The 15,835-nt window shown below is 41.7% G+C and overlaps 1 protein-coding gene across 1 annotated transcript; it reads left to right on the forward strand.

The window, feature by feature from the left end:
* Nucleotides 1–883: 883 nt before the first annotated feature.
* LOC311501188 (perlucin-like protein) lies at nt 884–14,093 on the forward strand. Its single transcript, XM_084562880.1, has 5 exons — nt 884–1,659; nt 3,259–3,372; nt 6,921–7,111; nt 7,436–7,551; nt 8,692–14,093. Exons 1-5 carry the CDS (start codon nt 1,557–1,559, stop codon nt 8,870–8,872), a joined length of 705 nt encoding a protein of 234 aa, XP_084419006.1. The 5' UTR covers nt 884–1,556; the 3' UTR covers nt 8,873–14,093.
* The last annotated feature ends 1,742 nt before the right edge of the window (nt 14,094–15,835 follow it).

A 15,835-nucleotide genomic window follows, 5' to 3' on the forward strand; every position in this document is an offset into this window, starting at 1 on the left:
CCTGCTGGGAAACAACAGCAATGCAACGTGTTGATTCAAGTTTTATTTCCAAAGATGGATATGTTTTCAATCATTCATTCATCTCCTGTAACCGTTTGGCCTGTCAGGGGACCCGGGGGGGTCTGGAGCCTATCCCAGCTGTCATTGGTCTAGAGGTGGGGTCCACCCTGGACAGGTCTCCAGTCTATCTCAGGGCTAACACAGAGAGACACTCACACCTACGGCCAATTTAGAATCACCAATGAACCTAACCAGCATGTCTTTGGACGGTGGGAGGAAGCTGGAGAACCTGGAGAGAACCCACGCAGACACAGGGAGAACATGCAAACTACACACAGAAAGGAACCAGTCAGCCTGGATTAGAACCCAGAACCTTCTGGCTGTGAGGTATCAGTACTAAAGACCACACCACTGTGCCGCCCAACACTGAAAATGTTATTAATATTTAGATTTTCACTCTAAATAAAAATTTAGAAGTTATTGAACCTTCAGATAATATCAGAGATAAATCTGCAATAAAGGTCAGGACTGGGAACACTGGTCTCTCCTCAGTGTCTCCTCAGTGTCTCTGTCCACCTTCCAGGACAGACTCCAGTCTGAGGGGAAGCCCTTGTTGGCCTGGCACATGAGCGTGGCCTTGAAGCTCCAGCAGGTGGTGTTGGGCATGAATTGATTAATGGCGACATCTCCTGGTTAAAGGGTACTATTGCACATGTTTAAGTAAATACACTTTCTTTTCCTTATTTTATTCTGTTAAAGTCTAACATTATGATCCTAAACCAGGGGCTTAACTTAACTTTATCCAACTTTATGCAGTCATTCTTTATTTAGCAGTTTTTCTTGCACATTAACTGTTAATTATATAATCCTTTGTAAAAACGATGTTTCTATTCAAGGACAGGGGGACCGCAGACATCCTCTGGACTATATATCTGTCTGTATCTCAGGAAATTCACTTATTTTTCAGAACCATAATATTGATTGAGAGGCAAAACGTGTATAGAAACTTAATTCTATCAGGAAATGTCATTAAGTTCAATGTCTCTTGTAAAGAAATAGACAAGAACCTTAGCTAACACTGAATTTGGGGCAAATGTCTGTACTTTTATAGCATTATGGACCAGGTTTAGGCAATAATATAAAGCATGCAGTGCAGGATACAGATTAACAAACTTAATTTTATCAGAAAACCTCATCATGCTCAAGATCTGTTCTAAAGAAATATATGTGACATTTAGTTTTCAGTTGTTTATACATAAAAGCTTACGTGCATATCCTCTTTTTAAATATAACTAAATGTTTGCACTGTAATCACTCAATGAAGATTTGCTGCAGCGGAAGCCAGCCAGTATTGGTGCTTTTATTTTGAAAGGCTTGACCGGAATAGGTGTTACTAATCTGTGTTACTTGACCACAGATGACGTAGGAAGACGAAAGAGATAAGAGAGGAGAGGGAAGCTGATCAGAGCTTCACTTGGACTCAGATTCCGTCTCCACTGCAACTTTTATGAACTTTTCATTCTATATTTTAAGTTTTCTTGCCTGCACTGTCTAAAATGTCGCCCCCCGGCAGCTCTCCAGCATCTGACGGGATGTACTGCGAACTCATGGAGGACGGTTATGAGGGAGTGAACCGCAGGCCAGATGTGCGACGCTTCGGTAAGGAGTTCTCTCCACATACATCTTCAGCATTTTAATCTCTCTGGTTCCACTTTACAAACCAAAACTTTGTGGCATGGTGTCTTTTCTGCAAGATCCCACAGAGCACTTTGAGTTACAGGGTGTTTAACAAAGTTAGAGCAACAGGAAAAAACTTTACAAACTCATATTTTACATTATAAAACCCAAATAGACAGAGTGAATGGTGCAAAGTAGAATTAAAGCTCATGTACAGGCTCCAGCACATTGTTTGGAGGAGGAGAATATGATGATGATGATGATGGCGGACAACAAAGGAAGAGGAGGAAAACAAGGAAAATAAGATTTTTCCTCCATCTTTGTCTCCAGTCCTGAATGTGAAGAGTAGAAGAAGATGAACCAAGATATGTTCACATCTCCAACGCTGCTGTCCACATGGATCCAGACTCCGGTCAGAGAAGAACACGAAGAAGAAGACAGAGGAGAAGGAAGAAAAGGGAGGAAGAGAAGAAGATGGCAGATGGTGAAGAAGAAGTAGAAGGAGATGACCAAGATGTCTTCACGTCTCCAACGTTGCTGTCCACAAGGATCCAGGCTCCGTTCAGAGAAGAAGAAGAAGATGACAGAGGAGAAGGAAGAAGAAGGAGGAAAAGAAGAAGATGGCGGACAGTGAAGAAGGAGAAGAGCGAAGAAGTAGAAGAAGATGACCAAGATGTCTTCACGTCTCCAACTTTGGTGTCCACATGGATTCTGGCTCCGTTCATAGAAGAGAAGGAAGAAGGAGGAGGAAGAAGACAAGAACAGGAAGATTTGGTCCTCCATCTTTGTCTCCAAACCTGAATTGATTCAGTAGAAGAAGACGTGGGTTCAGGCTTTGTTCATCTTAAATAGAATGAGAAGACATTTTTCCTGCATCTTTCACTCCAACATTGAATGTGTCGAGTCTTAGACGATGACTAAGATGTCTCCACGTCTCCAACGTTGCTGTCCACATGGATCCAGGCTCTGTTCAGAGAAGAAGAAGGAGAAGAGGACAAGGATAAAGAGGAAGACAGAGGAGAAGGAAGAAGAATGAGGAAGAGAAGAAGATGGTGGATGGTGAAGAAGAAGAAGAAGAAGAAGGAGATGACCAGGATGTCTTCACGTCTCCATCGTTGGTGTCCACATGGATCCAGGCTCCGTTCACAGAAGAGAATGAAGAGAATGAAGAAGAACAGAAAGATTTGGTCCTCCATCTTTGTCTCCAGTCCTGAATTGATTCAATAGAAGAAGATGAACAAGATGTTTTCTTTAACCACGCTGCCCTCATGGATTCACGTTCTTGTTCATCTCCATGTTTCTCTGCAGTCGTAAATGTGTAGAGTCTTAGAAGACGACCAAGATGTCTCCACATCTCCATCGTCTCTGTCCACATGGAGTCCATCTTGGTTCATCTAGTTTTTCTACCTCCATGTTTTTGTCCTTCACCTGATGTTTACCCCAATTCCATCAACCAGAGAGAAACCAGCAGATATTAAAGGTTTACGTGGTTGTTAAAGGTTTGCACCAGCCCTCTACATCTGATTGAAAACTCCTTCTGATCAGACTGTCCTGGGTTTATTTCCCCTCTGTCACCTCCAGGTCTCCCAGTGACCCTCAAACCATGCAGCCCTGGCTCCTGCCGCTTCATCACCATCTTCCTGGCTGTGCTGTGCGTCGTCCTGTTGATCGTCCTCATAGCTGTCAGCGTACACCGTAAGTACACAACATTCACAGCTCATGTTCTGGCTAAATCTGTCGGGTGATGGTCCTTCACACCTCAGTCAGTGAGTCTGTGGGTGAGGTTGGAGGCCCATAGTTTGAACTTGATTTTCTTGAGAAGACAGAGCAAGTACACGGGAAACAAAGAAAAGAAAAGGAAGCGTGTTAGTTTCAGCGTACGACCTCGATGACCTCATGACTAAGAAACAACAAAGAGGAACTGGTTTCAGTCAGCATGTTGTACAACTACAACGTTTGTAGCTTCAGCCTGATTCGTCATCATCAGAGAGTAGCTGCAAGCACTCTGCTGTGTAGAGCAGGCATTTCACCAATCCGGCATAACATTATGACCACCTGCCTAATGTTGTGTAGGTCTCCCTTGTGCCTCCAAATCATGGGCCTTCTGAGGGTGTCCTGTGGTGTCTGGCAACAGAATGTTGTTTGTGGGGGGGGCCTTTGAGGGGAGGGGTCTCTGTGGATCATCCCACAGATACTTGATCAGTTTGGGATCTAGTGAATTTGGAGGCCAGGTCAACACCTTGTGCTGTTCTTCATGTTTTTTAGTTGTTCCTAAAGTGTTTTTGTGTGTGTGTCTGTGTCAGGCTGCATCCTGCTGGGGATGGCTGCTGCCATCAAGGAGTGTCATTGCTATGGGGTGGGGGTGCCTGGTCTGGTCTAGGTGGGTGCTACATGTCTAAGTAACATCCACACCAATGAATGCCAGGTCCAAAAGTTTCCCAGCAGAACACTGAACTGTCACAAGATGGTTAATGTTATTTACTTCTCTTGTCAGTGGTTTTATAGTTGTGGCTGATTGGCGTACGCATGAGTTTTGCACTCCAAATCACTCTCACTGTCATCAGAAGGGGACTGTCTTGCGGGTAGATTTCTCAGGAGGTTTAATAACAGGGGATGTTGCAACATCCGCCCACTGCCCATCAACCATCATCCGTTTGGTCACACACCACTGTCATCATTTTCTGTTCATTCAGCCAACAACATTCAGTTAGAGGTTGCTGCTGCCTGTTGTGCTATTATATAATGTGTGGGGGGGGCTGGAGTCTATCCCAGCTGTCATTGGCCGAGAGGTCTGGGGTCCACCCTGGACAGGTCTCCAGTCTATCACAGGGCTAACACAGAGAGACACTCACACCTACGGCCAATTTAGAATCACCAATGAACCTAACCAGCATGTCTTTGGACGGTGGGAGGAAGCTGGAGAACCTGGAGAGAACCCACGCATACACAGGGAGAACATGTAAACTCCACAGAAACTGGAGTAGAACCCAGAACCTTCTGGCCCTGAGGCATCAGTGCTAACCACCACACCACTGAGCTGCTGGTTCTAATGAATAAAATTTATGCAATGTTTTTATTGATGCACCAACAGTAGAGCCAGCCATGGCTGTTTTGGTCCTGGTCAGGACAAATGGCATTGAAGTCACCTACTGTCATGGTATTATTGGCTTTGAACATTTTTTTTTAATCCTGTTTGGGGTTTTTTTATTTTGAAAGTTTGAAAGTTGTTTCTTGCTTTACTTCCTGTGTGTGCTTTCTCTCCATTGGTTGTTTGATTAGTTTCTCCCTCAGTATTAGTCTCAGCTGTGCCTCATTAGTCTCAGTGTGTATATATAGTCCTGCCTTTCCCTTCATCCTGGATTTACCTGTACAGGTCCTCTTGTTTTCCAGGTTTTGTTTTATTGGCGTACTGTGCCTCACTCTGCAGCACTTTTTGACACCTTTGTTGTTAGTCTTCATCAACCTAAAACTTGGTTTCTTCTTTGTGTGTCCTGCGTTTGACAAAGCAGCCTCTACGACGGAATAACTGGGGATTGAAGTGCAGCATTATTAGCACCAGCTGCTCCTCTTTAGCCAGATGTTGGAGCAGTTTCACAGTAATAATACTCTTTATTTGTATAGCACTTTTCAAATCAACATTACAAAGTGCTTCACAAAAACATTAAATTACAAACAAACCTGTCTGCAAACGCCCTGTCGCCCAGTTGGTATAATCCCATCAATGGTTTCTTTCTTTCTTTCTTGACATGTGTCCCAGTAAATGTCAGAAATGTAGGGGATATGGTATTTGACCTTCAAACATACGGCCCAGCAGAGGCTAATCTGGATGTTTTAGTAAGTGTAGCATAGGGACTTAAAATGACATAATGACATTAAACCATCCTTGAAAAAATGTATTCTGGCCTAAGCGGGGCTTATATTAGCCATACTTCAGCCAGCCACCAGGGAACGCACTTTTTGGCTTGGCTTCACTTTAAAAGGAGCTGTCACAACGTCCACTTTGTATTGCAGGGTCTGGAGCAATATATATATACATAAAACGTCCCTCTCACCCTCTTGGGGTGGCATCTGTGTCATCCTCAAGCTCGGGTCCTCTACCAGATTCCTGGGAGTTTGAGGGTTCTGCGCAGTATCTTAGCTGTTCCTAGGACTGCGCTCTTCTGGACTGAGGCTTCTGATGTTGTTCCTGGGATCTGTTGGAGCCACTCCCCCAGTTTGGGGGTCACTGCCCCGAGTGCTCCTACTACCACGGGGATCCCGCTCGCCTTGACCTTCCACATCTGTTCCAGCTGTTCTTTCAACCCTTGGTACTTTTCAACCTTTTCGTGTTCTTTCTTTCTGATGTTGGCGTCTGCTGGTATCGCCACATCTATCACCACCGCCTTCTTCTGCTCTTTGTCTACCACCACTATGTCCGGTTGGTTAGCCAGGACCTGTTTGTCAGTCTGGAAGCTGAAGTCCCACAGCACCTTGGCCCTGTTGTTCTCAGCCACCTTCTGTGGTGTGGCCCATTGGGATTTGGGTACTTCTATTCCATACTGGGTACAGATGTTCCTGTACGCTATTCGAGCCACTTGGTTGTGTCTCTCCATGTACGCTGACCCGGCTTGCATCTTACACCCTGCTATTATGTGCTGGACTGTCTCAGGTGCATCTTTGCATAGTCTGCACCTTGGGTCTGATCTACTCTTGCAGATCTTGGCCTCTATGGCTCTTGTACCTAGGGCCTGTTCTTGTGCTGCCATGATCAGTGCCTCTGTGTTGTCTCTGAGTCCAGCCTTTTCCAGCCATTGGTGGGTCTTCTTGATATCAGCCACTTCTTCAATTTGGCGGTGGTACATGCCATGTAGGGGCTTGTCCCTCCAGGTGGTCTGCTCCTCTTCCTCTGCACTCTTATCGGGTTTCTGTTGCCTATAGCACTTAACGTTGACACAAATTTCCCTCTCGGACTTAAAAACAAAAAAGATAAGATATGCTTCTCCAACTTGATGGGTGAATACTTTTTTACAATATTTTATATATATATTTTTTATGGGTTATGTTGTTATGTTACCGAGATCAAACTGGGCTTTATGTTCCCCCTGAACTAAAATGAATCTGCAGCAGCTCTCAGAGGATGGTGGATTCATTCAATCCCTAATCCCAGCCCTACATATACAGAAATCATACTTCACATGTGTCTCTAACACTTCATTTGTTTTATCATTTTGTAAATTCATCCTGCATTATTTTTTTTTCTTTAGTGAGATCAAGTTGTGAGGCAGTCAAACCGACTGTGGCCCCCATCGGCCCCACCACCTGCCCTGCAGAGTGGCATCGCCTCAACAACAGCTGTTACTTAGTCATCAACGGAACCAGGAACTGGAACGACAGCCAGGCGTACTGCCAGAAAAAAGGAGCTCACCTGGCCATCATCCTCACATCTGAGGAGCAGGTACAGTGTTTCTGACCAGAGTATACCCACATCTGGCTCATTTAGCTGCTTCTATTAAAGGACGGCACTCCTGAATGCATGTTCTTTAACGTCACAACCTTGCCAGTGGAAACTTTTGGTTGTGATCCTATCAGCTCTAATGCGCCTGAAAGCAATCAGCAAAATGGCAAGACCTAAATCTGAGAAAGCACGGAAACACGGGAATTTAAATTGACACTAATAGCAGACTTTATCTCGGCACCAGAGCGTGGCTTCATTCTTTAGAGCAGGAATTAACTTTGAATTTGATGAGGACTATTTTCAGCTCTCTGTGTTTCCTTCCAGACATTTCTGTTTGACCTTCTTCCCGAAGCCCCCTGGAAGGCGTACTGGTTAGGAATCAGCGACAGCAAGACCGAGGGCAAGTGGGTGTGGATTGATGGCACAGCGCTGGTCCAAGGGTAGGTTACCTTAAGTCTTCAGTTAACTACCTCTTAAACTGTACAGAACAAAAATAAATACATGAGTTTTACTTTAAAAGCTGAGCTTTTTCCGAAGTCTCAGAAGACTTAAAGGTTGAAGTTCCTCGTGTGACGTGGGTCACGTCTGCCCGTCCTCCCTGTAGGCTGCACTTGAACCTTTGGCCTCTGATGGAAAACATGTTTCAGAGCCATGGGGCAACTATAGGAAGAGGAAGATGTTTTCACTTACTCAACCTTCTGCCAACTCATAGTTTACTAAAAACTGTTTGATTTCTCTTCCTCATTTCTGATAATGTTTCTCAATGACTGACTTTGCCCGTCACTCCTCTTTTGTCCCCTTGATTCCTTCTTTCCCGCTCTTTCTTTATCTCATCCCTTTTGTGCTCCAGATGTTTGACATTAAGAATATAAGGTTCTCATTTCAAATCTCTGCAATATGTCTAACTGCAATATGTTGAGTGTCCAAAAAACAGTTCTTGTTGTAAGAGGAGGCAGTTGGTAGTTATGGCAAAGTTTAGTTGTTTTGTTTTTTGGGGGGTTTCTTTGCTCTCTGTTCTTTCCAGCTGCAGTAAATTTGAAGGTGTGGTTAAGTGTCACAGTAGCAGTAACTGCAGCCTGGCCTCCAGCTCTGTGAGTCTGTAATTAGGGCTCTGAGCTAAATTCTGATTCCTGCAGCTGCCCTCACACTTTCTTCCCTTTACCAGACCTTCACACTAGATTAGGTTAAATTAGATTAGATAGATTATTTATCCTGTGGGAAATGAAATATACCTGCCCTGCTGTGACCCCATATCCACTACACTGCCTTCTGCTCATGAACCGTTCCTGGACAAACGAAAATACTGTTCTTACTCCGTCAATTATCTTTCATTTTCTCTTGCAACCATCGTCTTTGTGCTTGCTCTGGAGGTTCGAGGCTCTGGATTCTGCAAAGCATCTTGGGACTTGGGACACCTTGAACTGAATTGCAGTAGCTGCAGTCCTGCTAATGGGCTGCAAAGCAAAAATCACTTTGAAGCACCACTCATCCATCCACCAACCTGCACATCTCGTGACACTGAAGCGTTCATATATTCATGGATGACTTTAGACCTGTTTCGCTCGCTTTCTGTCTCATAGTTTCTGGCGGGATGGCGAACCGAACAATGGAGAGCGGGAGAACTGTGGCAGCATCATGAAACTTCAGGGATTGAATACAACGGCCATTCACAGCTGGTACGACAGCAACTGCGACGATCGCTGGCCCTCCATCTGTGAGATAGAGATAGTCGCCGAGGCCTCCACCGCCACGCGGCACTGAGACGTCAGCAGGGCGCTAATCATAGAAGGATGAAGACGGAGCGGTTGTCAGTGGTAACTGTCAATCACCATGACATCACATCCTGGTTTTACAACGTCAAGTTACTAAAACGAAACTTCTCAGAAAAAATGGACTCTTGAAACCATCCTCCAAGTGTTTTAGTTTGGCCCAAGTCCCGCCCACTAACATGCAGAGGGCGGGGTTTATATTAAGACCTATACTGCAGCCAGCCACAAGGGGGAGCTCCACATGCTTTGGCTTCGCTTTAAACGTAGCTGTTGAGGCGTCCACTTTTTCACAAGGAGCAAAGAATACAAGCTGGCTTAAACATTTTATATTCATAAATATAATTATTCATCTTTATGCTTTTATTTTATTTTGTAAAGCATATAAAGCAACCTTACACTTAACGCTAACAGTGTTTTGCTAACGAAAGCCTCGGTTAGGTTAGCATAATGTGACATTTCCCACTCAGCCTTAAAACAAACAAAAAAAAAGGTTAGATAATTGCTTTATTACAGTATTTCTTTTATAAATTCAAGAAAAGATTTGTACATAGTTGTCACAAATTTTATTTTTGTGCAACATAAATATGTGAAAGCATGCAAATACTTGATGATAGGGATAAATGTCAGTTGCAGGACAATCTCTAAGTGTGTTGTAAAAGTACAGATTCTCTAGTCTTTACCTAAACCAACGCCATGTTTGTAATTAGCAAAGGGCTAATTAAGTGATTAAATGTCTTTCAGCTGGTTTACAGTTTTTTACAATCACTTTGCTACTATTTTCAGAACCTTGATGTCATTTTTCACAACTCTAGACACAAAACTCAAAACGGTTATCACTTGTAACACAGGCTGTCTAATGTTCAAAACATTGCACTGTGCATTCACATGCACAATCATTGTTTCAAAAAACAAATTTACTGTGAAATACCATTGAAACAGAACTATAGATCACCCACACACAAGCAACCGATAGTTTCACTGTGTCATTGTTCGTACAATCATTAAATATTGTAGAACAAAATAGGTGACACAGGTTTTATTATGGTACTACATGTGCAGTACAGTAAATACATCTCTGTAAAAGTACTGCAGTAGTAGAGAGAATACTACAGACACAGTGGAATCATTGAACAAAGTTTGTAATACAGTATATTGATGCAAAACACTAGATAGCGATAGATAGATAGATAGATAGATAGATAGATAGATACTTTATTGATCCCCAAGGGGAAATTCAAGACAGTACAATCACAACATAGGTTTACAGTATTTGAATCAAAGCAAAAATACTGTAATTAGCTATGAAATACAGTAGAAGATAAAAGACAGTACTGTAAAACATCAAATGCAGTGTTCCTCAACTTGCTTGCTTGTACTGTACATGTAAGAAACAAAACAGGAGTGATTACTGTACTTCTACATTGTCATCAACTCTGTGTTGTGGATTTGGATTTGTTTCCATACAACTATGCATTTAGAGTAATGCAACAGTTACTTATCATTTTGAGCAGTTGTATCAATTGATAGTTGTAATAATTGATTGATAATTTGATCATTGTAAGGAAATGAATAGACACTCATTTGAAATGTAACGTGTGAATTGCCTTTTGAAATAGTCGTATTTTGATGTTAAGTTGTATCATATTGAACAGGTGATTTTTTTGAATGAACAAATGATCTAAGTTTTATGTGTATTGTATCCAAGCAATTGAGAAAAGGGTTAGAGTTTTGAAAAATGTGCATTTTGATCATTGGTTGTGAGTTTTGTGTCTAGAGTTGTGAAAAAATGACATCAAGGTTCTGAAAATAGTAGCAAAGTGATTGTAAAAAACTGTAATACTATTTTTTAAGCTCTGGAAATAAAACTTGAATCAACACGTTGCATTGCTGTTGTTCCCCAGCAGGTGTCACTGCTAACCCAAGCTATCTGCAGCCGATGTGCTCATCATCATGACAGAGTCTCCAAGGCCACAATTAAAAAGAAAAGCAGCAAAAGTTCATTTTTAAAATGATTAATGATGATGTTGCATGACATATTTCAGCCTGCTGCATTTTCAGATGAGAAAGTTTCTCTTTTTGTTTAATAAAAGATTAATTTAGTCTTTTTTCCATGTAAGATTAATTTTTATTTTTCTGAATCCTCTAACATTTAGAAAGAAAGAATCCTGTCAGGTTTATTTTCGGAGAATATTTTAATTGTCCTGTTGTCCACTCATCACTTACGCCCAGCAAGCCTCAGACCTCCTGTGTCACGTCGTCCACTTCCTGCCTTCCTGTGGACGTGGGCTAAGAGCCGGCTGAATGAAGAAGCTAAAGGTGGAGAGAGTGCAGGGTTTTGCACTCCCGCTTCCCTCCTGAGCTCGTTACCACGGGGAGTTATCAGGAAGTCAGCTAGCCCTCTTCTGTCACATTTCATTAGCCTGGATTACAGACAGAGACTTACACACTGCTTCCTGACACCACGTAAGAGCAACGTCTCGTCAGAACGTCCAACAAGGAGACGTGAAGGCTGATTCGAAGACATCAAGGGGACAGAGAGATGTCTGCCGAAGAAGAAGAAGAATGGAGATTATTTGGTATCTACTGTCACCAGACTGTGCAGTAAAATACTATGTTCCTTAAATGATGGAGGAAAATAAAACTTTTCATGCTTTTCATATGACGATAGCGCTGGGATATAAAAGCTAAAGGTCATACAGCGATAAAAGATTATAAAAGACAAACTGAGGACACACAAAGATATCAGTCATTCAGTTATTTTCAGCTGTTTTGTTCATATTAGGAAAATGTAAGGAAATACGTACAAGGAAATATACATATAAGTTAATAGTTTCAGAACAAGTAGAATAAAAACCAGAACAAGAAAAGCAGCAGAAAAGAAGAAGAACCAGATCAAGAAGAAGAAAAGAAAACAAATAATAAAAAGAAAAACAAGAACTAGAAGAACATGAAGAACAGAAAAAGAAAAGAAGAAGAAGAACAAGCAGAACAAGAACAAGTAGAAGAAAAATTAAAAGTACAAGAAGAAGAAAAACAACAAGAAGAACCAGAACAAGAAAAGATGAAAATAAGATGAACAAAAAGAAAGAGAAGAAAAAGAACAAGTAGAAGAAAACAAGAAGAACAAGAACCAGAACAAGAAAGATGAGAAGAACACAAAGAACAGAACAAGAAAAAGAAAAGAAGAACACAAAGAACAGAACAAGAAAAAGAAAAGAAGAAGAACAAATAAAAGGTACAAGAAGAAGAAAAACAACAAGAAAATATGAAAATAAGAACAAGAAGAACAAGAAGAAAAAGACAAGTACAAGAAGAACATGAACAAGTAGAAGAAGAAAAACAAGAAGAACAAGAACCAGAACAAGAAAGATGAGAAGAAGATAAGAGTGTAAATCACACATTTGATGCCTAAAAGAAATGATTTTGGCTTCATCAAAGTTTTATAAACTATCAAATAAGTGAACTTGATATATATTTAATATACTGAACATGTTTCCTATGTTTTACTTCAGATTCATTCTCCAGGGCCTTGAAATCTTAAAAGCTTTGCCTCAATAACTCTTTTATAGAACACGTAATGGACATTAAAGCTCTGTTTGCCTCATCGATGGAGCATCAGGTCGCTCTCAGCTTCTTAACACCTCTGTCTCTGGGCGATATCATCAGACCGGAGCCAAAACCTGTGGGATCAGTTACTGAAATCAGGACGCCTCCTGGGGTGAAGCTTAATCTAAAAGTCCCCGTTAGAGGAAGGCCATTAAACATTCCTCATGATCTCAGCTTGTGCCCGTGACGGTGGATTACCTGGAGGCCTGAACCAATGGGAGCGCAGTCTGCAGCTTAGAGTCTCAGTGTAGTAACTGGACTAACTCACCTGAGCCTGAGCAGAGAGAGAGAGAGAGAGAGAGAGAGGGCAAACATTAGTTTCGTCAGATAAACACTTAACAGACGATTAAGCTCTCCGACTGGTTTTTGATTTTGACAGAACTGCAGCCGATTAAATGTTGAGAAAATATCATTAGAAACATATGATCAGACGTCTGGTTGTCTGGTTTTCATGGTACTTGTCACTTAGGGGGAAACATTAGGCATCAACTAAGTCAAAGCTGATGTTAGAAGATTTGACTTAAATGATGGAGGAAAATAAAACTTTTCATGCTTTTCATATGACGATAGCGCTGGGATATAAAAGCTAAAGGTCATACAGCGATAAAAGATTATAAAAGACAAACTGAGGACACACAAAGATATCAGTCATTCAGTTATTTTCAGCTGTTTTGTTCATATTAGGAAAATGTAAGGAAATACGTACAAGGAAATATACATATAAGTTAATAGTTTCAGAACAAGTAGAATAAAAACCAGAACAAGAAAAGCAGCAGAAAAGAAGAAGAACCAGATCAAGAAGAAGAAAAGAAAACAAATAATAAAAAGAAAAACAAGAACTAGAAGAACATGAAGAACAGAAAAAGAAAAGAAGAAGAAGAACAAGCAGAACAAGAACAAGTAGAAGAAAAATTAAAAGTACAAGAAGAAGAAAAACAACAAGAAGAACCAGAACAAGAAAAGATGAAAATAAGATGAACAAAAAGAAAGAGAAGAAAAAGAACAAGTAGAAGAAAACAAGAAGAACAAGAACCAGAACAAGAAAGATGAGAAGAACACAAAGAACAGAACAAGAAAAAGAAAAGAAGAACACAAAGAACAGAACAAGAAAAAGAAAAGAAGAAGAACAAATAAAAGGTACAAGAAGAAGAAAAACAACAAGAAAATATGAAAATAAGAACAAGAAGAACAAGAAGAAAAAGACAAGTACAAGAAGAACATGAACAAGTAGAAGAAGAAAAACAAGAAGAACAAGAACCAGAACAAGAAAGATGAGAAGAAGATAAGAGTGTAAATCACACATTTGATGCCTAAAAGAAATGATTTTGGCTTCATCAAAGTTTTATAAACTATCAAATAAGTGAACTTGATATATATTTAATATACTGAACATGTTTCCTATGTTTTACTTCAGATTCATTCTCCAGGGCCTTGAAATCTTAAAAGCTTTGCCTCAATAACTCTTTTATAGAACACGTAATGGACATTAAAGCTCTGTTTGCCTCATCGATGGAGCATCAGGTCGCTCTCAGCTTCTTAACACCTCTGTCTCTGGGCGATATCATCAGACCGGAGCCAAAACCTGTGGGATCAGTTACTGAAATCAGGACGCCTCCTGGGGTGAAGCTTAATCTAAAAGTCCCCGTTAGAGGAAGGCCATTAAACATTCCTCATGATCTCAGCTTGTGCCCGTGACGGTGGATTACCTGGAGGCCTGAACCAATGGGAGCGCAGTCTGCAGCTTAGAGTCTCAGTGTAGTAACTGGACTAACTCACCTGAGCCTGAGCAGAGAGAGAGAGAGAGAGAGAGAGAGGGCAAACATTAGTTTCGTCAGATAAACACTTAACAGACGATTAAGCTCTCCGACTGGTTTTTGATTTTGACAGAACTGCAGCCGATTAAATGTTGAGAAAACATCATTAGAAACATATGATCAGACGTCTGGTTGTCTGGTTTTCATGGTACTTGTCACTTAGGGGGAAACATTAGGCATCAACTAAGTCAAAGCTGATGTTAGAAGATTTGACTTTGAGAAGGTCCAAACTGTTATGGCTAGACGACTGGATCAGTGTTCCTGGTCCAGCCTGAAAGTCAGAACAACTTCCTCAGCCTACACATCAAAGTTGGTCTGGAGTGTCTCCGTTTGGAAGTGATCCTGCTCCTGCAAAGATCTTCTTAATAGGGTGATGGACAGAAGGGTAACGGCTGAGGACCGTGGACTTGAATTTGTTTACAACTAAACGGTTGCCGTCAGAGAAGAGAGATGTTTGGAGTCCTCTATCAGGCCTGTTGTATAAAACACATCGGTTGTAGGACAATCTGATTGCGTGCAGAGATATTGTTTTATTTTCTATATCAGTGAAGACACGGCCCATAATAAAATCCCAATGGAGCGTCACCAAATTCATCTACTCAAGTATTGAGTTCTGCTTCGGGAGGCTCGCAGACGTCAGTATCGTGGACCAAGGCCAAAGATCCTCGATCCAACTGATGAGCAGCTAGAGCTCAGACTAATAAAAAGTTGATGCTGGTTCCGACAGACAAGGAGTCAGAACACACTTTGGATTTGTTTAGTTTGGAGCTGTGTAGCTACAGACCAGTCAGGGTGTCCATGCTGACCTTAAATTAAAGCTCCTGCGATGGACACATCACAACTGGTGGTCTGGTCTGGTGAATCACATGGGAGTGTGCTTGATTTATTTATTCCTGGCTGGAATAAATCCATTCTCTCTGAGCATGTCTGCTCCACGTGGGATAAACATCAGGTTGAGGAGTTTCCAGGAGGGACAGAAACATGGAGGTAGAAAAACTAGATGAACCAAGATGGAATCCATGTGGACAGAGACGATGGAGACGTGGAGACATCTTGGTCGTCTTCTAAGACTCTAGACATTCAGGACTGGAGACAAAGATAGAGGAAAAACTTCTCCTCTTTCTATTTAAGAAGAACAAGAACCTGAATTCATGAGGGCAGTGTGGTTAAAAACACTCTTCTTCTACTGAATCAATTCATGACTGGAGACAAATATGGAGGACAGCATCTTCCTTTTCTTGTCTTCTTCCTCCTCCTTCTCCCTTCTCTTCTCTGAACGGAGCCTGGATCCATGTGGACACCAACACTGGGAAGCGTGGAGACATCGTTGTTCATCTAGACATTCACGACTGGAGACAAAGATGGAGGACAACATCTTCCTTTTCTTGTCTTCTTCCTCCTCTTTCTTCCTTCTCTTCTCTGAACGGAGCCTGAATCCATGTGGAGCCTTGTGGATCCATGTGCGTCCTTCTCCTTCTTCACTGTCTGCCATCTTATTATTTCCTCCTTCTTCTTTCTCCAACCGGGTCCTCAAC

Source organism: Chelon labrosus (genome assembly GCF_963514085.1).
Source record: "Chelon labrosus genome assembly, chromosome: 16".
In the NCBI taxonomy this organism is placed as follows: domain Eukaryota; kingdom Metazoa; phylum Chordata; class Actinopteri; order Mugiliformes; family Mugilidae; genus Chelon; species Chelon labrosus.

Coding starts and splice junctions, on each gene's coding strand:
- LOC311501188 (XM_084562880.1), top strand. CDS start 1,557: ATGTCGCCCCCCGGCAGCTCTCCAGCATCTGACGGGATGTACTGCGAA. Junction 1,660..3,258: donor GCCAGATGTGCGACGCTTCG/GTAAGGAGTTCT, acceptor TGTCACCTCCAG/GTCTCCCAGTGACCCTCAAA. Junction 7,552..8,691: donor GGCACAGCGCTGGTCCAAGG/GTAGGTTACCTT, acceptor TCTGTCTCATAG/TTTCTGGCGGGATGGCGAAC.